We start from the raw sequence: 23,811 nt of genomic DNA on the forward strand, positions 1-23,811 counted from the left end.
CTCTCTCTCTCTCTCTCTCTCTCTCTCTCTCTCTCTCTCTCTCTGGCTCACTCGCTTTCACTATTAACATCATTTATTGTATGTTAAAAATAACTGCGTCATTTACATTTTTAATTTACTTAGATATGAATATTTACATTCTAATAATAGGTATACTTGTCGATAGTGTTACAGTAATTAGTAGAGTGCGTGGTAAATTAACTTACAACATTGTAAAAACATCCTGTTATGTTTTGTTTATAGACCACCTAACTCACTATGTGTCCTGGATAGATATGATTGATACTCAGGTTGAAAAGGCTATCAGTAAAACCTTTGATGTAGGTGTTATGGACGACTTTAATATCGATTTCACAAATGTTGCTTTAATACTAAGTGGAGCAATTTTGTGCTGTCATACGAAATAACTCAAATAGTGGAAAATTTCAACCAGAGTAACTGAAAATTATTAGACTATCACAGATCATATTTATTGTACAAACACTGATATGGTTGCTCAAGTATATATACCATGTTTTGCTATTAGTAATCCTTATCCTGTAACTCTTTGTCTTACGCAACACTTAAACAATTCTGATACAAATAAGGTACAATCACATAAATCTATATCATACAGATGTTTTAAAACATTTTGCAGTGAAGACAGAGCCGGTTAAAGATCCGCGGGGCCTGTAGTACAAATAACAGCGGGACCCCTTCCCAGGATATACATTTTGTAACCCCCTCGGGGAGGGGAAAATGACCTGGGGAAAAAAAAATGTACACATCACCGCGGGGCCCTAGCACGTGCTACTAGGATAAACCGGCTCCGAGTGAAGACTTTTTATCAGGCGTCAATGATTCCAATATAAACAATATGTTTCCTTGTAATGACGTCAATGTGGCTGTATTACTTGGCACAACACACTAATTAATGTTCTCAATCAACATGCACCTATGAAAACAAAACGAGATAGAAGATTTGAACCAAAAGACTGGACCAGCTACAAACTGTGGCGAAATAAAACAACAAACTTAATATCTGAAACTAAGAAGGATTTATTTCAAAATGCCGTTGAGAATAACAAACCATCAAGTTTCTTGTGGAATCATTTCAAGACATTATCTAGAAAACACTCATGGTTGCCTATGCCTTCTGAATTAACAACACATGACAGTTTCGTTACTAACGCAAGCGACATTTTACAAACGTTAAATATGCATTTTATTAACATCTCATAAACTATTGAAACAAAACCTTTTTTCTGAAAATCACATTATACTTGAGCATTATCTGATAAACAAAATAGAAATTAGCAACCCATTTAGAATACCACATATCTGTTTACAGGATGTGGTAAATTATATACACAAATTGGACTCGTCAAAGGCGACTGATTTAGATGGCATTGGGAAATAATACTATAGCTTAGTAATCACATACTAGCTCCATTCATTGTACATAATATCGATATGAGTATTGTCGAAGAAACCTTACCATGTGCATTAAAACTGCTAGAGTAACTCCAATATACAAATGGGGTGAGAAAAACAAAGCAGAGAACTACAGACCAATTTCAATTTTACCAACTATAACAAAAATATTCGAGAGGCATATTTCAAATCATCTGTATAAATACTTGACTAAATATAATCTCCTTCATACTGAAAAACACTCATGCCAGACTTCTTTGGTACACCTAATTGATCAGTGGATCTTATCTGTTGATAATGATAACATGGTGGGAGCGATTTTCATGGAGTTAAGAAAAGCCTTCGATCTTTTACATCATTGTGTACTTATTCATAAACTCGAGCTTTTAAATTTCTGTACCAAAGTCTGAAACAGATTGTTAAAGTTGGAGACTTACAATCTTCATCACACCGTGTAGTGACTGGTGTCCCCAAGGCTCGATTCTTGGCCCTCTTATTATTTATTATGTACATAAATGATTTGCTCTTGTATGCCAAACACTGCTCAATTAACATGTATGCCGATAATGCGACAATGCACACACATGGTAGCAACCTAACAGAATTAAGAGTTAAATCTTCAAATTTATTTATTAAGCATTCAACCATGGTGCACAGATAACAATATGGCCCCCAATCTTCAGGAAACAACACGTATGTTAGTAAATACAGCACGTAAAATAGCCATAAAGTATAGCACGTAAAGTATTTGGTGTATATATAGACGAGTCGTTTACATGGACTATACATATTAAACAGTGATTTCAAAATTGGCCTCTACCATCTCACTTCTGTGAAGACTTAATACATACGTAAATCAAGATACCAAGGCCGTTTTTTATAATGTATATATCATTACAATTCTCGACTTTGCTGCTACAGTTTGGACATAGTGCTAAGGAACACGTAAATCAAATTCTAAAAATGCAAAACCGTGTAATGAGAATAATTTTAAACAAGCCAAAGTTAACACCGTCTAAAAATATGTTCAGGAAACTAAATATTTTACCTTTCCCGACAGAATAAAATACTACATGGTGCATAAAGCACTAAATGGTCTTTCCACATAATATATTATCTCTCCTAACACCGATATCTGAAACCTGTTGTTATAATCTAAGATCCACTGGCAATTACAAACTTAAGTTACCAAGGCTTCACACTGAACTATATAAAAAGTCTTTCAGTTACTCAGGAGTAACTTTCCTGTCCTGGACGGAGGAACCCAGGACAGGCGTGCGCTACAACAGCTTGCTCTGAATGTGCACGTAAAGCCCTATACCGGCCTCGGTGGCGTCGTGGTTAGGCCATCGGTCTACAGGCTGGTAGGTACTGGGTTCGGATCCCAGTCGAGGCATGGGATTTTTGATCCAGATACAGACTCCAAACCCTGAGTGAGTGCTCCGCAAGGCTCAATGGGTAGGTGTAAACCACTTGCACCGACCAGTGATCCATAACTGGTTCAACAAAGGCCATGGTTTGTGCTATCCTGCCTGTGGGAAGCGCAAATAAAAGATCCCTTGCTGCCTGTCGTAAAAGAGTAGCCTATGTGGCGACAGCGGGTTTCCTCTAAAAAAAAAAAGTGTCAAAATGACCATATGTTTGACGTCCAATAGCCGATGATAAGATACAAAAATCAAAGTGCTCTAGTGGCGTCGTTAAATAAAACAAACTTTACATTTTTTTAAAGCCCTATGACCTGACCTGACCTACTCAGGAGTACAGATATGGAATACAATTCCACTTGACATTAGACACCAAACGTCAGTGTTGCGAGCTTCAAACAGAACCTGAAACATTATCTTATGAAAGTTTACTTGGCTGAAAAGTTACCCATATATTGGTATAAGTGAAGTATCAGTGTGTATAAGTATAAGTGAAAAGAATGGTTAACTGATACATCACTGATACTCCACATATATTTCACCTATATGTTCAGTGTGTCTAATGCTAATATTGCACAACTAACAAGTGTCTGTCAAATAACAGGATTAAACTTTAGTAGTAGTAGTATTTTTAAATTTTCTACATATGGATTGTTTTATGTGTATCTCTAATCAATTTGTTTGCATGCATTTATTACAGTAGTATAGTACAAAATATATATGTATTTAAACAACAAAAAAATGTTTTACCAATGTTTCAATCATCGGTGTTGCTAAGGGCCCGGTGGAAGATTAGCTTGTGCTAAACCTGTCACCCTCATTAAATAAAGTTATTATTATATCTGATCAAACTGCGTCTCTTTCTTAAATAAGTCACGCATTTGCATGTGATATTAACCCCCACCCACACCACACACACACCACACACCACACCACAAACACACACACACACACACACACACAAGGTCTGTATTATTCACTTTCACTATTCAGGGAGCGATATCTATTACAATAATATATGTTAAAATGTGTATTTAAAAGCAGTTGTCAGTGATATGTCAGTCTTAGAACCGCTTTCCATGAACGCGATTCCGTGCGCGTTTTACCGTGTGCATTTTAACGTGTGCTTTTCCACATCTGCGTTTTCGCAAACAAATTACTATACAAAATTCAACTTAACTGAAAAGCTCGCGCGCGGAAAAATAGTTCAAGGATCGATTTTTCTTCCTTTTTTTTTTCTTTTTCTTTTTTCGGTTCAGCGCGCTGAATACCCGCGAGCGTATATGGGAAAGGTACTATGTAAATGCACTGTGTCGATAAACTCGATCGCGTAAACTAGCGCGATGTCGCGTTCATGGAAAGCCTATCTGATTCAAATTAGCTCTACTGGTCTACCAGTAGATCTAACAGCATTGCGTGGACTCCCATGTCCAGGTGACATTTCATCTATAAATAACAATTTAAATATCGACCAATTACACTTCGCTTTTATAGCGTTATTCGAGAGCATACAAATTCTTAAAATATTGGGCGAGACTGTTTATGCAATAGGCGAACTTGTTAGTCTATTTCAACATTGATAAAAAAAAAAACAGGGGGAATAAACTCTGGATTGTATACTAGTATAAACAGATTTTATGGCTATACCATCACGTTTTTTGGTCTTGAAATGAATTTTATATAAAATTTTACATTGAAATTAGTTTCCAGCATACTTCGTAATTCACCCGAATCATTTTGTATACCCTCGGCATAATCTCGCATGTTTTCAAATCACAGGCATGATTTTGCAAGTAAGGTTTTGATTGATCGAATGAAAGGTCAACTGAACATGAGCTCCAACGGGCTGCTGTTAGATCCACATGTAATAGTGGAGCCAATTTTAATTAGATTGATGGAAAGCGGGCCTAACTTTATGCACACTTGTCTTCCACTTCTCTTCCTAGCTCTCTCCCATGTCTGTCTGTCTGTGTGTGTGTATCTCTCTCTGTATTTATGTATCTCTCGGTCTCTGTCTCTGGTGTATGAGTACATGCGTACGCGCACGTGTGTGCGTGCGGGCATGTGTGTGTGTTTTGTTAAAACCGGTTTGTCCCGTTTCACAATTCATGTCCGAATCTGTTAGAGGTGGATGTAATCACATGTCACATAGTTGACTGGACAATTTACCACTTCGCTTTAAAGACTCACTGTATACTACAAACAGTGGCTGCAGGATTTTAAAATAATTCACCCTCTTAACAAGTCTACTTATGTATTCATTGAAGGATAACAGAATCTAATGATGCTTGTTCATCTTACAACAGGAAGGAAACGTTTTATTTAACGACGCACTCAACACATTTTATTTACGGTTATATGACGTCAGACATATGGTTAAAGACTACACAGATATTGAGAGAGTAAACCCGCTGTCGCTACTTCATGGGCTACTCTTTTCTGTTAGCAGCATGGACTCATTTATATGCACCATCCCACATACAGGGCAGTACATACCACTGGCTGGAACGAGAAATAGTTCAATAGGCCCACCGACGGGGATCGATCCCAGACCGACCGCGCATCGAGCGGGCGCTTTACCACTGGGCTACGTCCCGCCCCTTTATTGAAGGATAACACACTCTCGTGGTAGGCCTATTTGGTCACATTACAACAGTGTATCAAGTCTACTTGCTTGTTCAGTAATGAATAACACATTCTAGTGGTACATGGTCATCTTACAACAGTGTACAGTATTAACAACTCAACTTGTGTATTTAGTGAAGGTTAACACTATAATGTTACTTCGTCATTTTATGCTCTAGCCATTGCACCACGACTGGTATATCAAAGGCTGTGGCATGTGCTGTCCGTGGAAAAACGTAGCGGGTTTCATCTCTATGACTGTGTTAAAATGGCCATATGTTTGACATCCAACAGCCGATGATTAATAAATCAATGTGCTCTAGTGATATCGTTAATTATTCGGTGGGACGTATTTCGTGAAGTATTCACAAAATTCGAGTCCTAACTAAATTGCAACATGTGGCACGTATCCCTCCCGAAAAAACAACAACAACAACACACACCCAAAAAAACCCACAAAAAAAACAAGACAACAACAAAACATCCAAAAGCACCAGCAAAAAACCCCACCCCAAAACAAACAGACAATAACAACACACACCCAAAACGGTCACATAAAAGCACTGGGTTTGTAAACATCCTGTAACAAACCAATGAAAGACAAGCCGTATACAAATGAATTTACTGAACAAGAAACTCCAGTTCCAAAAATAAGTATCGGACAGTGTTGTGGAGGGTTATGAATATTTAAACTGTGGGCTTGTTACACTGACGTGAAAGGTAGTGTACTGTCACGGTGGCACTCGGCCCGGTACGGAGTCTTCACCTGTCACAACCCTCAGAGAACTCCGAGATGCAGCCAGTTGGTCATTTGCTGATAAGCGTCCAACATCCTGTTTGGGTTTAAATAGAAATAGGTTGTTAAATAACACACGTTTTACGAAGTGATCGTAGTGCTAAGATCACATTAAGTTCACAAGTACCTTATCGTAGTGTTAAGATCGTTTCGAAGACGGGGCCCTGAATCATATGCGTGCTAAATAAAACTACATCTGCTCAATACGTGTTTAATTTTAGGTTTTAGCTATTATACCCCATTCCGGTCTTGTTGTCATGGTTTCTTTTGTTAAAAATGTTGGTGTATTCACCGATACATTTACAATTTTCATTTAACTACACCTGTATTTAAAACAAAACAAAAAACAAACAAAAATTATGAATAATACAATCAACTTTTATTGTCATAACTTACAATGAAATCAGGAAGGTATGTCCTTTGTTTTTCTTGTATTTGATGAGCACGTGTTCATTCGGAAAAGCGCACGACTGAGCGACTGTTACTAACGCTTTCCGTCACGTTCACACTTGCCATTGTTTTTCAAATCCTTCAACACTTGACTAAAGTCTTTAGGTATCCATATTGGGGGAATGTAGACTTAATTTTTCCCGTTGTGGTATGCATGTCCATCTGTTATATACCTGTATTATACAACACCACATATTCTAAGCCGTGTTCGCGGGAATCAGTAACGTCGCTCCAAAAACATTTTTTCTCCTGCAGTTAAAATCTTCTTGATTGTCCAAATTAAAATGCACAGAAAATGTAGTCACTTTAACAAAACAACTCCATTTCGGTATTCAAAGTAGTTTTTTTCTCCCTGGCATATTTTCTCATGCACGACCGTCCGACACATTTCGCCGTTATAAAATAAGACCAAATGGCTTTGATTGGTGACACTTATCATTTGTATACAACAAAGTTCAAATTATGTTTTCGTAATATTTCAACCAATAGAGCGAGAGATTTATAGCACAATACGTCTGTCAAAAAGCATGCAAAGTGCGGAGATGTTGTTTAGCGTGTAGGGGTGTCAACTACCCTACTCCAGTAAATTCCCAAACCTTTTTTTTTTTAAATAATCATTAAATATTTCTAATTCTACATATCATGAATGGCGTTTCAGGTGATTTAAACATAAACAATGTTCTCGGAGATGGTAATTTACTTCTTAATTCCTCCAGACTATTCCAATACCAAGAAAATATAAGTATGTCCCTGAGTTTTAATACATTCCGATAAGCCTACTAGTACAGCCCTAACACACAAGAATAAAAGTGCATCAAATTGCATTTTACACGTGCGACACGGGATAACTGTGTAATACACAGTTTCAATATTCGAAAGCAAAATGTGAGTGATACGACACCTGGTCTATGTTATTTGTGTTTCATGTCTTTTTTTCTTTTTTCTTTTTTTTACTTTCTAGTTATTGATCATATTTACCATAAAACTGATATAATAATAATTCACTCGACCTAAAGTGGGGTATAATTCAGTTACACCACCACTTACTCGGTGTATCGGTGAATATCTCAACAATTTTTGTCGTAAGAACCTCCTCGCCTCGAAGGCCCCACGACCAAAACTGTAGGGATATTCACCGATACACCTCGTAAAGTGTGGGTATCACTATTACTTGTACTATGCGTCTATCATGATAAATGATTTAACATTTCTACATTACCCTGTAAAAAAAGAGGCATCGACCCTACAGAAAAATATGGCGACCTGCCTTTCTCTAGTTGGGTAATAGCTCTCCATCATCTGTTTGTGTAGTCTTGTCACCTTGTGGAATAGTCACATGGCTGATTGAGACTTCATATGATTTCCAATTCGTAATGGACGAGGTAGAAGTGTGTCCCGGATATTTTAATGCCCATAACTGTCAAAAATGAACAAATATTTGATTTGATATAGTCATTAAACGTTCAACCGTCAAAAGACAAAACAACGTTACGCTAAACGCGTCGATGTGGAAATTAGGTTGAGTTTTATCTTGTTATACATATCGAACGTATACAGATTGAATGTTAGCAAACAAATATTCATTCGACTACACCTCAGCGCATGTTAAACTATGCCTGTTTGGTTTCTAACAAATATGGTTATTGGAACATTTGGTCTATAGAGAGAAAGGAAATCTGCTTTTGTTGCCACACAGACTACTTCCACTGAAAACAACCACCAGCAAGCAGTCTTTTATAAGCACTTTCCCACAGACAGGCTAGTAAACACCACGGCCTTCGATGTACTAGCCACGGGGCACTGGTTAGGACTGAAGAAAAAACCTGAGATCACTGAGGACGATTGATGTTACCCATCACACCTCACGTTATAACTCTACCGTGGTTACACACCACTGGTTCACTGGCCAGATAACAGTAAAACTGTATTAGCAATCAACACCGATTGCATGCCTGCATGGATTTAATTATCTACTATCTGATTACTTACCTAGTACATAAATTGTCCTTAAAACCCCAAAATTACCAAGAAAACTGACGTGCAGGCAAAATGCTACATATTAAGTTAACAAAACAGTGTCATAAACAGCCTAAAGCTGCCGATTTATGAAGATGACCCACCTGTGCATTCTCAGAAATATGTCACATAACACTAACTGCCCAATGATGTAGGCAACCGTATTTGTGACCACTAAATCTGGAATTTTTCTGTTAAGTGATGGAAACATCATAGAATCTATACAATACTTACGATTTATCACTGTTTTATTTTTATTTTATAGGTTTTTGCTTATTTTAAAGAACACACCTTTGGCACAAAGATGAGCGCTATCGTGACTGTGACATAAGCCTGTAACAGGACCAAGTTCAGTACATACAAGGTATCAGGTCCAGTGGTCGCGGCCAACACTTTTCTGAAATGTGCAATAGAATTTGATTTTCTTTATCTGTAGTCAACGCAATACAACACAAAATTCACTAACTTTGCGATATCGCAGTACAGTGTCAAAAGACTTGCAAGATCGATACGATGTTGACTGAGGGAGCTTAAGAGAGTTTTGTAAGTTAGGTCCTGGATCACAGAATGTGATTATCCGAGATTGTATTCTAAAAAGGTGTGTGTGTTTGTGGGGTTTTTTTTTTTTGCATTAGTGTCCGAAATTTGACCTTGCAGTTTTACAAAACTAAATATTGTTAGCCATCTAGCTTTAATACGCTGAAGACATACCGACAAGACCGTCGGGATAGGCAGTTTTTTGACGTCATCTTCCATCATAACTTGCGTGACTCCGACAAGTTTTGTGATAAGCATCACTTTGCCACGTTTTCATCAAATATAATAAATAAATGAAAAACTCTCCATAAGTTTCTGTTGTAAAATGTCATGGAATATTTTCATTGTCAATACCACCATTCTTTATTGCCTATATGGACTCAAATATACGGGGTGTTAAAGCCCAAAATGTCCCAATTGCCCAAAATATCCCAATTCTAAAAATTATGTACCAAAGTGGCCCAAAATGTCCCAACTGCTAACTAGTATGTTGAAGTTTGTTTTATTTAACGACGTCACTAGATATATTGATTTATTAATTATCGGCTATTGGATGTCAAACATTTCATAATTTTAACATTAATAGAAAGGGATCTTTTATATGCACCATCCCACAGACAGCACAGCACATATCAAGGCATTCAATATACCATTTGTGATGTGTGTGTGTGTGTGTGTGTGTGTGTGTGTGCTGAATTTGTTAACCTGAATTCAGAAGTTAGAGGGGGATCACCATATAAACAAAATGTAAATGCAGTTTGTGTTGTCTGATCCCATTCCCTTTTAAAAGCAGAATTCACATGATTTTTGTTTTAATTTGTATTTCTTCTTTTTTTTCTAATTTGTTATGGTTTGGTTTTTGGTTTTATTATTGGAGGGTTTGAGGAATGGAAGGATAATCCGTTGGTTATCAAATCGTTTTTTTCTTTGCAACACTAACGTAAGACATTAGAAACAGTGTTTTTAGGAATACACAACAACATTTTATTTCGCCGAAATCTCAGTATCTCTGTTAATTATAACGTACATACAACCACCACAGCACACAATACAACACACAATACAACACAACACCATACAATTCAATACAAAAAAACCCCACCTATATTTATTGGGTAAATGTTGCCAGAAAAAATAAAAACATACAAAAACGAGTTATACCTACAACAGGGATGAAACATGATTGCAGTTGAAACGTCTAGCCACCGGTTAAACTATACAATGTAAATGTATTATATCCACCACACACATCTACATTTGATTCATAAATAAAATAGTATATGTATGTATGTATGTATGTATGTATGTATACAATGTAAATGCATTATATCTACCACACATATCTACATTTGATTCATAAATAAAATAGTATATGTATGTATGTATGTATGTATGTATGTATATGCATATTTATATGTCTATGTATATGTATATGTATATCAATCAATTATTAACCGTCATTGAGGGCAATATCATGTTTTATGGACCGAAGAAATTGATATCAATTTCTTCGGTCATAAAACATGATATTGCCCGAAATGTGGTCAATAATTGTTTTATTACATAATGTCATCCATAAGACTCGTACATTCCTGCTTTGTTTATCAGAATCGAAATACGCCAACGCTTATAATTTCCCGCAATGCGTTAAAACTGTGACACGCAGAGGAATGCGGAAATAAACAGTTGAAGAGTGCCAAAATCATATTAATAGCAAAATAAAACACAAAATGTGATAAATCTGAACATACATTTATACTGAACAGTTACCGACTACCTTCGAATTGATTTTTTTATTTGTAACATAAAATCCTGAGAGTGCCAATTCCAACTGCATTTTGATATATCATGTACGTTTGTAAATCTGCGATATATTCCATACACAATTTGACGATTACTGACATTGTTTTTGTCGTATTTGCAGAATTAAATCGGTATGACTAAAGATGTTATCGTTTTGCTGAAGGACAGCAAAGTGTTTTGTTACAAGTTTGTGCTTGTTTACATTAGAATTAGCAGTTACCTACTCATTTAATGGATAGAAGTTTGTCTCATCTTTATTTTCATTGGTCAGGGCAATATCACTTTTGATGGACCGGTGAGACCGACTCAGGGCAATATCACTATTTACGAACGGTGATGTGACTGGTTTTGACCATCATAAGCATAAGAGACGAGTTGGGGAAAGGGTCTCTGCATTGTTATACCTGGCCGTAAGGAACATCATAAGCGTTCGAGACTGAGTGGAGGTGGGGTCGGGGGGGGGGGGTCACTCGGCCAATGGACACTTTAGGGCAAAATGAGCTGGCCTGAAATCTTCACCATGTATTTTCATCATTCTACTCACAATATTAGTTGTAATCCATGTACAAATGCAGACTGATTTATTTGGAATCCTATATAGCGTCTTGGTAGTAATGCGAATACGTTGTGTTCCAGATTCGGACATTTTCGTTTCATTCGGGCAATAAAAATCAGCCTGCCCCCACCTCACCCCTACTCCCAAAAAGGGAGCCTGAATGCCTATTGTGACCAAAACTGCCAGGTGTAAAAGTGTCATGAATAGTTAGTCTGTTTAAAAATATCTTTGTAAATTGTGTGTGCATATTATTGATAGTATGATAATTGTTCAGGGGTTACTGTTTTGTCTTAATCAGTGTAGTGACCCATTGAGCTGTTAAAACCCACTATTTCTATTAATTGATAAACCTTAATGATAACCATTTAACATAATTTGTTATCGATGGTATGGTTGGTTGGGACTAAGATATCATAGAGCCCAGAGTCTGATATGTCATATGTTAGACCAAATCAATTTTTGAAAATGAGTAAAATTAACAAAGCAGGCACATGTTCAGTAAATTATGCAGGGCTGAGGGGGGGGGGGGGGGGGGGGGGGGGGTCTAGACTGTGGCAAGTAAAAATTTGTTTTGAAGAGGGGTGTTTAGACCACGCCACCCCACTCCACACCCAATGTACACGCGCCTGCAACATTATTGACAAAAAAGGCACAAACTTAAAAATTATATAAGATAATTTATATAACGTAAATATTATTATTATTATCAAATACCAGTATATAATGTCTAACAGATAATTGTGTTGGTATATCAGATGGGTAAGTTATACTTATCTGCGAGTACTAATAATGCTTCGAATTATGGAAAATCTTTTCGAGTGACTTTTAAATGTTTAAACATTTATTAGTTGGAACAACACGCAATGAATAAAGACCGTAGTTTTGCTCGTGTAATAAGGTCAACAAAATGTGTGCATACTCTTGCAAATTATATAAATGGAAAATATTGGAATAAATAGAAAATATTTAAATAAAGAGAGGCGCCAGTATCCCAAATTAATTAAATAAACCAGAAAGGAAACTGCTTTTCATTTTGTTTACATTTATAATTTATTTTTTATATGTACCACCGGACTTAAATTTTGATTGTCCAGGAATGCAAGTCCGACCCGGACTTAATATCCTGGCAGTCAGACCAGTATTCCTAAGGAACGTAAGTCCTAGGACTTGCATTCCTAGGTATATTAGACCTAGGACCTGCATTCCTAGGAGACCAAGTCCGGCCAGACAACTATTCCTACGGACTTGCATTCAGTTTACACCGGTTTAGATAGATGCCAGTTTGGACAGAGTCCATTCTGTGTGTTTGTGTGTGTATATATATTGTGTGCGTGCGTGTGTGTGTATATACCAACTGTGTTTGTGTGTGTGTGTTTGTGTGTGTGTGTGTCTCTCTCTCTCTCTCTCTCTCTCTCTCTCTCTCTCTCTCTCTCTCTCTCTCTCTCTCTCTCTCTCTCTCTCTCTCTCTCTCTATATATATATATATATATATATATATATATATAGAGAGAGAGAGAGAGAGAGAGAGAGAGAGAGAGAGAGAGAGAGAGAGAGAGACACACGCACGCACGCACAAAATGTTTGTATTTAATTCTGAAATACAAGCCCCATATTTCTTTATCGTTCTAGGCTTGGTACCCTCTACTGGCGGGATTTTATATTGGGTTGGGGGGGGGGGGGGGACGAACCCACACTATGTATATACATGTGTATATATGATTTTATAAAATTTAATTGTTTTAAAAAAAAGGTTTGATGGGGGTGGGGGTGGGTTCCAGTAGGCCCCCTCCCTACGCCACTGCAGGGACGGCGCATGGCCTAACACTTTTCCAAGAGGCACTTTTGTGGGTTATATTTGTTGTATCTGTGAAAATGTCCTCAATTGAATTTGAGAGAGTCGTACCACTATATTTAACACTGCCGCTCCTGTTCTGGTACTCTCCCCGCCTCCTCCCCCCTCACCCTTTTGAACTCTAGTTTAGCTCGTGCTCGTCGTGGTTTGTTGTTTGTTGTATCATGCGCAATCGAAGAAGGCTTGGAACAGATCTGCTTAATTTTTTTAATAATAATAGGTGTCATATTTATCGACCACCTCAAATAATTCTCGTAATTCCCAGGGATGAAGTGGTCACTACAGATCCTAACCCATCATGATGGTCCTTTGGTTTTTGATGACCTTCACATCTCGACTGAATGTAAAAGTTGTAGCGAGACTAACTTTTAAGTTTACTATAGTCCGTTCCATCGTTCTACAAAAGTGTTTTTTGTTAATAATTTCATTTGGTTTGACGAAAGAAGTAAAGTAAAAGTATTTTGGAAATAACAAAACAAAAAAACTATTTTTATGTGTAAATTATAAATCAATCGGCTTAGAAATAAATATAATGTAGTAAATTCCATGGTGTTTCTTCTATTATATTGCCCACCATCTTTTGAATACGGAAAATATTTACACAATTCCTTCTTTAGTGAGTAAGTCAGACATCAGTACGTATTACAATAAAGTTATTCACTGTTATGTCTTCTGTTATATATTTTAACAGTGCATGTTATGTATAGTGTTGTGCTAGGGACAGGTAACACCAATGACATTTTTCATTAATCCTGAATAAAATCACTATCAAATCTGATTACCTGAGAGAAAAAAATGCTATGACAGGAAGATATTATTAATACGGTATCGTTAAAAACAACAAACTTAGTTTTCTATTTATAAATAAAAAAAGAAATTGTGCAGGGACATAAAAGCGACACTTTCTGTAGAATAACCCATATAAGTACAAACAAAAACAAAGAAGTGTGTTTATTAATATCATTATTATTCCCAAGATAAAGACAAAGAAAAGAAACAGAGTAACAGAAAAGAGTGTAGTTCATTTTAAACAATAACGTATGGCAAATGTAATATTTGATAAATGTAATCAGCGTATATGCGTCTATCAAGATCTAATATTAGAAGAGTAGCTAGTCGTACAAAATATACTCCGAGTCGTTTTTTCTTCTGGAATAAGGTTATGGAATGCATTAAATGTTAAAGTCTGGAAAGCTGAATCACTAACATCTTTTAAAAATCAATTAAAGACATAAGACAAAGCTCTTCCTAGATATATATTTTTTTTATCCGAGTTCTAGACGTGAGCTGATATTCCACTATAATTCTATTTTATAATTACTGTTTTGTAATAGGCGTCTGGATTGGTTAAAATGCTATCACGTGATCTAAAAAAAACCCAACGTTCATTCTTCCATGAACGAAAAAACTGCACTTTTTCGGTAAACAAATAAAAACAGAATGTTATTACCGGAACTACTTTTTATCAATTACGTCAACAACGGAATCCCCGAGAATTCCATAGTTTCTATTTTTATCCCAATATCGTCTGCTCTGTGAGTGACAGTGACAAACTGACAGACGACAATCACAGACCTACACCGCACACAGTCTTCGAGCCACCTGTTGTGACCTTTAGACCACCGGCCAGATTATTTTACACCGCAATTCAGGCTTTAAACTTTAGACTACTGGATTAATTTTTAACAAAAACCACGTTGAGTGGGTAAAAGTTTATAATTTTTACTCACATATATTCACTTAAATGTTTTATAAATACATGAAATAAATTTCATATATGAATTGGTAAGTATTATTTTCGGGGTTTTTGTAATTTTTATTATTTTTAGATCAGTTAATGGTGATTAAAATTAGGCAAAAATATCGAAAAAGTTGCGTTTACTTATGGGCATTTGTGGCCAGCTGTCCAGTATTTATGTCCATTATTCCCGATAGCAGTGGTTTTCTGACCAGAATTTTTTGTTAAACCCGAACTACGATTCATATTGCAATATTTGGTGATTTTCGTTGTTGGTAAAATGATCATATTTATTATCAAATTAGCTGTCACAATCAGCTATCGATCACTGGAAACGACCACGACGTGCCGCCATTGTTGTCAAGCGAAAATAACGGCCGAAACCCGCTTTTTGAACTAAAAATGTCAAGGTATTTTCAATTGAAAAAATCTAAACAAAAGCCACCATTTTGAAAAAACATAATCTTTTTTTCTTTTATTATATTTCCGTTTCCGGTGAGTGTCGTGTGCAAAACGGCGGGAAATGTGAATTGGGGAATGCACTGTATACAGTATACAGTATGTCGACTGACGTGACGTCGGGAGAGATATGTCGCCTGCAGTACTCACAAGGTTAAATGACTCGGTTTTGGTTTAAATAATATTTATTTCAGAAAAGAAATGGATTGGCAAACAGGCCATTGGCCTATATTAATGCCTCTCCACACATACTTTGTTACATACAATTTATAATATATACATATATCAGTTGACATGTTCTTCAGAGAATTAAAAACAATGACATAATTTGCACTCAAACATAAAACAAGTCTAAAGGGCCATTAAATTAATATACTTGTCCATGCGTACACGTACCCACGTACAGAAATATACCCGATTTCCTAAGATTAACTTACATCAGTGATTATCGCCCACCGCCCACAGTACAGTAGCCAAACTTACAAGTGACAATGTGATGAATAAATGGCTTTAAGAAATTAAAACGTGAAGCGTTTTGACAATTCGAAAAAGTTATGAATAGATTCTGCTATACGTAAATTAAGGTCCAGATGGTAATCTTTATTACCATATAGCACTGTATGGAGATCAAAATCACCATTATAAAAATATTGTTGTACGAATGTTATCATATAGAGGACAGACAAATAGGAAATGTAACGTATCTTCATATGGGTGCCAACAACTACAAATGGAATTATCATAAATATGTCTTGTATATCTATGAGCGATGAGGTCATTGCATTCTAAACGAAATCTACAATGAATTATTTGATTTAAGCGTGATCCGAATTTTAAAGATTTCTTATTTAACCCATTTATCGGCGGGGATATACAATTTTTAAATTTTCTGAAAGATTCTATTTGTTTTATATTTTCATCAATACTATACCACTCACGAACTACTCATGGTAAAAACGATGTTCTGTATAACTCTGTTCTAGCGTGAATATATTACGGTCAGCATTACGGAGTGAGTGATTTCCAGAAACTGTTTGGGTACCAGCGATACTGTGGAGTATTGCCTTTAACCATTTTATAAAAGGTACATATTTTATGAAATACACGACGTTGGTTTAAAGGATTGAACCCAGTTTCACTATAAATTTTCTCATGACTTGTTCCCCTAACAGCACCACATATTGTACGGAAGGCGTCCAACTGAAGTGTTTCTAATATATTTGCTTGGGATTCTGTACAATTATCCCAAATATAATGAACATAGTCAAATACTGGCAAAATAAAAGATGTATATAATGTTTCCAGTGTTTTCCTTTTCAGACGATACTACGGAGACAATTTATCATTGGGCTAACTTTATAAAAAAAAGCTGTTCTATGTGGCAAAGCCACTGGCCGTCCATTTGGAATGTAAGACCAAGATGTTTATGATTGTTTACATCAGTTATTTTTGAATCTCCTAAGAATATATCTGGTTGGATCTGCTTGTGGATCTTTCTAGAAAATGTGATTGCTTCTGTTTTTCTGGTGAGAATTTAACCTGCCACTTCTCTGCCCGGCTTGATAACAAACTAAGATCCGAATTTATTGTACGACACCCCATTTGATAATCATCTAAAACTGCATAGAGAGAAGTGTCGTCTGCAAATAATTTAATATTACTCTCAATATTCTCCACTATATCATTTATATAAACTAGAAATAAAAGTGGCCCTAGCACTGATCCCTGTGACTTCTGCCAAAATAGGTTTATTATCAGATTTAAACCCATTGATCACAGTCTTCTGCATTCGTTTTTCTAAGCAACTTTCAAACCATAGTAAAAGTCTTCCACTAATTCCCTTAGTCTGTAATTTATATAATAATCCTTTATGCCACACACGATCGAAGCGTTATTAATATCACAAAATATCATCCAATGTTTGTAAAATAAAATTATAAAGATCGGTCATTTGATACAATGTACAATCACCAAACCTAAATCCAGATTGCAAATTAGATATTATATTGTTTTCCAAGAAAAAGTTGGATACATATTTTAAGACTATTCGAATAACTTTGATAAACAACTGGTGAGAGCCACTGTTCTGTAATTATTACACAAGTGAATGCTGCCTTTCGTATGGACTGGAATTATAAACGATTGTTTCCAAATATCAGGAAAAATGGAATACATTAAAGACATGTTAAACAATTTTGTAAGTGGTTTAATTAAATGTTTTCCGAAAATTTTAATAATTCTATTACCAATCATATCTGGACCGTTAGCTTTTCTTACATCTTATGACTTCAATATATCGTTTAACTCTTCTTCTTTTATTAAAATATCACTCAATTTGTTAATGGCTTTATATTTATCTGGTACACCTTTATCCGGATTTTCAAATCGGGCTTGAGTAATAAAATAATCATTCAATATATTTACAATATCTTCCCCCTCTTCATAAACATTTCTAACGCGCTACGCCATTCATACAGTGTGTACAACGCTTTTCGTGTTTATCATCGCATGAACGTCAAAAATTTAACGTTCAATTTAGTAAACTTACCTAGACATCAGTGATCTTAATGGTCATAATTTGTTTCGATATATCTCACGTCAGCCCTACGTTTTTTAACGCGGACTTTCGCAGCGGGCGTTTTTGTAATATGCAACGGTATTGTAATATGCAAACGTTGTCCAAAATGGCAAAAATGCTTGATTTTGTATTATTCTCAAATAGTCCTTTGACGGTACAAATAAGGTCTTGAAACGATTAGTACCTTTCAAAAACAAATATACATCCGTATACAATGTAATGCACAAAAACAAAACAAGTTTAATTCAAAGTTTGTTTTCATTCAACCGTTACCACGGTAACAAAACACGTAGAATGTTATCAACGAAACACATTAATTTTATGCTAGACATCATCCATTCCAATGTAAACGTTCTGCAGTTTTCTACTCACTATACCCCCCCCCCCCCCCCCCCTCCATTTCTCTACCCCATCTCTTTCTCTTCCTCTTTGTTCAAGTCCATATAAGTATGTTGTATTTTAATACGTATCTGCTTGTAAAATATAGGGAGAGGTCTTAACATAGCCGAAGTCTGTTGACCAATCCCATTTTGTTTTGACAAAATAAATATTGTGTAAACCAATTGCATAGGTGTACGGGCTTCCATTTTCGTAGGGGTCGGGCAGGCTGGCTTTTGCCTGAATTAAACAAAAATGCCCGAATCTGGATACCAACATGTATTCATATGAGCACTAAGACCAAACAGCTATATCGTCGGCGAAATGACAAAAGGTCGTAACTACGCTTTTGGCGAGAAATCACTTTTTGGAATTTCCAGAGTTAGAATGTTCATATTCTGCTTTTGTCAAAAGATCGTAACTATCGGCCTATTAGAAAATGGTTGATTGTCACATGACAAATAGTCGTATTATAACTGGTCCAAGGAACAAAATGACAAAACGTCGTATCTACAAAGCGGGAAGCTAGAGCGTGAACATGACGCTCAGCATTGCATTATGTTCACACATTACATGGATTACATGTAAATAAAACCAGTTAATTACATGTATTTAATCCATGTATAGATCTTGCCTCATTCCTTCAACCTGTGTTAAATTCTAGATCAAAATGTCGTAACTGACATTTTCAACATTTCAGGTGTAAAATGTCGTAAGTACATTTGTAGACCTGACACATAGGGTAAAACGTCCTAATTTCGGACGTAGCCGTAACTATGGTACACTACATTAAGTAGTTATCACTATTAACTGTTAATATGTTCGCATAACAACGACTATAACAAAATAACGTATTCTTTCGAAAAATATTCAGTTTTGCTTTCCTGTAAAATTCTGAAAAGTGTAGTTACGAGGTTTTGTCATTTCGCCGACGATATGGGGTTACAAACGAATCACTACGAATGATTACATGAGGGAGAGTTGGGGGGTGGGGGGGGGGGGGGGGGGGGGGTATTTAACGACGGACTCAACAAATTTTTTTTACGGTTATATGGAAAGAAAGAAAGATATGTTTTATTTAACGACGCACTCAACACATTTTATTTACGGGTATATGGCGTCAGACATATGGTTAAGGACGACACATAATTTGAGAGACGAAACCCGCTGTCGCCACTTCATGAGCTACTCTTTTCGATTAGCAGCAAGGGTTCATTTATATGCACCATCCCACAGACAGGGTAGTACATACCACGGCATTTGATATACCAGTCGTGGTGCACTGGCTGGAACGAGAAATAGCACACCGACGGTGATCGACCGCGCATAAAGCGAGCGCTTTACCACTGGGCTATGTCCCGCCGCTCTAATTATATACAGATAGCATAAATACCACAAATACTTATAGGTAAGTAAGTAATATTCTTACGTTGAAATAAATATAAAGTTGCCGATAACAATTGCGTTGTATATTGACCAGGTGATGTACTTGCTTTCGTTGAAATACACAGGTGCCTTCCGGACGACGTAACACAGGTAAATTCCATACAACAATAGCGTAGCTTCGACTGTAAATACAGTTAAGAATATAATAAATATTACGTAATAGGGATGGGACACTACATACAACAATAGCGTAGCTTCGATTGCAAATACAGTTGAGAATATAACAACAATTACGTAACTGCGATGGGACACTACAGAACAGAACAGAACTTTATTACGCTCAGGCCGTTACACAACGGCATATGAGGAACATGATATATAAACTGTAGTGACAAGATAGGGTTTAACTTTACAGAAGACAGTAGAACAATGGTATTAATACAAATGCAATACAGTAAGAGAGACAATAGTATAATACAAATACAACAGAATAATAAAGGCAATAATAAAATACAATTAGAATAAAGTGATGTAATGTCACATTATTGTAATTACTACCAAAATGTGCTAATCAGACGCACACACACGTATATATGTATACTTCGGTAGTGATAGACACTGTAAATAATTATAGGCCAGTATTCTTTTAGGGTTTACTGCATTTATCAATAATTTATTTTATTAATTTACATAATTTCTTCAGAACACTTATTTTGCTATTAGTCATTAGTTGTTTAAATTTCAGCGTACTTGGTTTCTAATAATAATAATAATAATAATAATAATATGGCTTAACCAAATGTTTGCGGGTGTTAGTGAAATAAGCACATGTGAATAAATAGTGAAATTCGTCTCCAGTGTCATTATTGTTACATAATGTGCACGTTCGATCTTCTACTGGGGTGTTGTTCCAGCGTCCTATTTCGATTGGTAAGTAGTGGTTAGATTTTCTAATTGTGAGTAATATAGCCCAGAATGTTTGTCGTAATATAATAAGATATTTTTCTAATCTGAGGTTTTGTTTAAAGATAGTGTACGTTTTACCTCTTGATGATAAAGTTATGATACTATTCCACTGTTGTATATACTGGTCGTTTTGTCTTCATTTTACTTGGTTAACAAGTATTTTTATGGATGAAAAGTTCCGTGATATCGAAACATTTGTTATGCCTAGCTGGTTAAATATATCTTCGACCATTTTTTATCCATCTATAACTATATCCATTAACAGAAGAGTGGTGTAACATTAATTCATGCAGTAAAAATGATGATTTTGTTTGTTTACCAGATACGATACGGGCCCAAAAACGTATAATTCTTTGTTGAATAATTAAGTTAAAGGGTGCTTTTTGTTTAACTGGTAGGATGTGTCTTAAGAATTTTATATGAATAGTTTCAATGATATTGATGGTTTTGTAACCCCATATTTCGCATCCGTATGAGTGACTCGGGAGTACAATGGAGTCAATTAGTTTTAATTTGCATTCTACTTAAACGTTATTGTCTTTAGATTTAGACAGAAAGAAAGAAATGTTTTATTTAACGACGCACTCAGTACAACACATTAGATTTAGACAGAGTAAAGTACATTGCTTTTGTTGCCTTTTGAGTTAGCCGTTTGTTTGTTGTTGTTGTTGGGTTTTTTTTTTTTTTTTTTTTTTTTTTTTTTTTTTTTTTTTGGGGGGGGGGGGGTGTCTTTGTTTGCTTGTATTAAATTTATTTAGTTTTGTAAACGTAAGACCTAAGTATTTATATTCATTTACGTTTTCAGGCATATCGTTTCCAAGTGTAAAAACTTTGTTGTAGTCATTACTGATGCCATTGAAAATTATTATTTTAGTTTTATTTGCATTTATTTTGAGTTTCCATTTAATGCAATATTGTGAAAAGACATTTAGAGATTATTGTAAGTCAGAAGCGTTTGATACGAGAAGCGCAGTATCGTCAGCATATAATAAACATACAAGGTAAAGAGCTGTTTCAGGGAACGTTTCATCTGTATCCAGGGATATCCCAGTACAAGTTTGGCTTTTTAAGTAATTATCTAGATCATTTAGATAAAGGGAAATCAGGACAGGCGACATATTTTCTCCTTGTCGGACACCGATGTCGCATGGAAATAGGTCTGAGAATTTGTTTTTTGTACAAATACATGACCATATTCCTTGATACATTTTCCATTTATATTATTTTCTAACAATTTCTGCCAGAGGCAAGTTCTAGAAATTAGACCAAAAGCTTTTTAGAAATCTACAAAAGCACAAAATAATTTCTTTTTTCTTGTCTTTAAAATTTCGATCAGGGAATGTATATTAATTAGATGGTCGGTAGTAGAGTAGCCTTATCGGAAAGCAGTCTGAGATTCATTCAATATATTATTTTCTTCAATAAAACCATTTAATTTTTTATTTAAAATTGTGGTGAATAGTTTAGAGATGCAACAGAGCAACGTTATTGGTCTATAATTTTCTGGTAATAAACGATTTATTTTATATTTAAAAATGGGTTTAATTACTCCAGTCAGTCATTTATTAGGAAAAACACTATTGTCGAAGATTATGTTAAATAGGTTAATATAGATTGGTAGCACCATACCGGCAGTTGTTTTAATACATTCATTAATGATATTATCGATTCCAGGTGCCTTGCCGTTTTTCAGTTGTTTTATAGCATTTACTATTTCATTTCCTTCAGTCCTAATGTGTAAAACATTTTCACTATCCGAGTCTATTTTATTCAGATTTATTTTTGTTTCGTTATCGTCCGATTCGCCTTTGTTCAAAGTTTTGGAAAAAAATCATAAAAAAATCATCTAATGGTGGTAAGTTAATATCTTCGTTAGGTAATTTGAGTAGTTTATAAAATGCTTTTGGGTCGTTTGTTCTTAGTTGTTGCATTTGTTTTTCTACATTAAATCTTTGGATGAAATGTTCTTTTAGCTATGACTTTTTATACACTTTACTAGCATTAATTAATCTTTTGTTTATTTTCTAAAGCTTTTCTTGAGTTATACGTTTTTCTGGCTTCATGATATTTCCGCAGAGAACTGACAACTGTGTGTCTTACCGAACAGTGATTGGATACCTTTGAGTTTTACACGTCTCTTGATCGTGCAAGATCGTGCATGACCTAGTCGATTCAGCCTCATCTAAAAATATATTTTCATATCCTCTGTTGCAGTATCGACACGTGTTTGAATGTCAACAGACTGATTATCAAGCATTGCGGATATGATTTCGAGTGAGCCCTGGTTAATTTTATTTTTAAATTCTGTTGATTTTTCGGGTTTGTATTTATTGCTGAATATGTCATACAATTAGAAGTATCTTTATCATTAACATGTTTATCAACATTTAAGCTAAGCATTAAAACACAATGTACATCTAAAAAAAGTGGGTCAAACTTGTATATTATATGATTCTAATTTGTATATGTCATTTAAAAACAATCTAACATATCATTTTCCATGTTGTTTAATATGTTTATGTCTGTATCAATTACAGTGTAATCTGGGAAACAATTTGTTCTAGCATTAAAGTCACCTAGTAGTAAAAGTAGGCTATGTTGTTCTGTGTGTTCAATAAGTTGACTTTCAATAATGTCAAAAATATCTTCTTTATAGTATGGGATCCAACAGGGGGAATATATACAACACCCATGGTTAGTTTTCCACAAAGACCTGTTTTGACAGTGATCACACAGGGTAGATTAACATTTGTGGTGCTAATAGGAACTGTATGTACATTTATGGTATTAACATAACATAGATCAATATTTGATGTACTATCACAAGATATATC

The 23,811-nt window shown here is 35.4% G+C and overlaps 1 protein-coding gene across 5 annotated transcripts in view; it reads right to left on the reverse strand.

Annotated features, from left to right (window-relative positions):
- Positions 1-6,068: 6,068 nt before the first annotated feature.
- The window catches only part of LOC121371693 (probable G-protein coupled receptor CG31760), a 115,963-nt gene continuing 98,220 nt past the window's right edge, over positions 6,069-23,811 (reverse strand). For 4 of the 5 annotated variants that reach the window (XM_041497772.1, XM_041497773.1, XM_041497774.1 and 1 more), the window contains 4 exons: positions 20,055-20,193; positions 9,016-9,121; positions 7,976-8,125; positions 6,069-6,295 (listed from right to left, as the gene is read on the reverse strand). In XM_041497772.1, the coding sequence (XP_041353706.1) occupies positions 7,982-8,125; positions 9,016-9,121; positions 20,055-20,193 (389 nt within the window). In that variant the 3' untranslated portion in view covers positions 6,069-6,295; positions 7,976-7,981. Of the gene's footprint in view, positions 6,296-7,975; positions 8,126-9,015; positions 9,122-20,054; positions 20,194-23,811 lie in introns of those variants that run through there. The other variant, XM_041497776.1, reaches the window with a different exon arrangement.

This window comes from Gigantopelta aegis, chromosome 4 (genome assembly GCF_016097555.1).
Source record: "Gigantopelta aegis isolate Gae_Host chromosome 4, Gae_host_genome, whole genome shotgun sequence".
Taxonomy (NCBI): domain Eukaryota; kingdom Metazoa; phylum Mollusca; class Gastropoda; order Neomphalida; family Peltospiridae; genus Gigantopelta; species Gigantopelta aegis.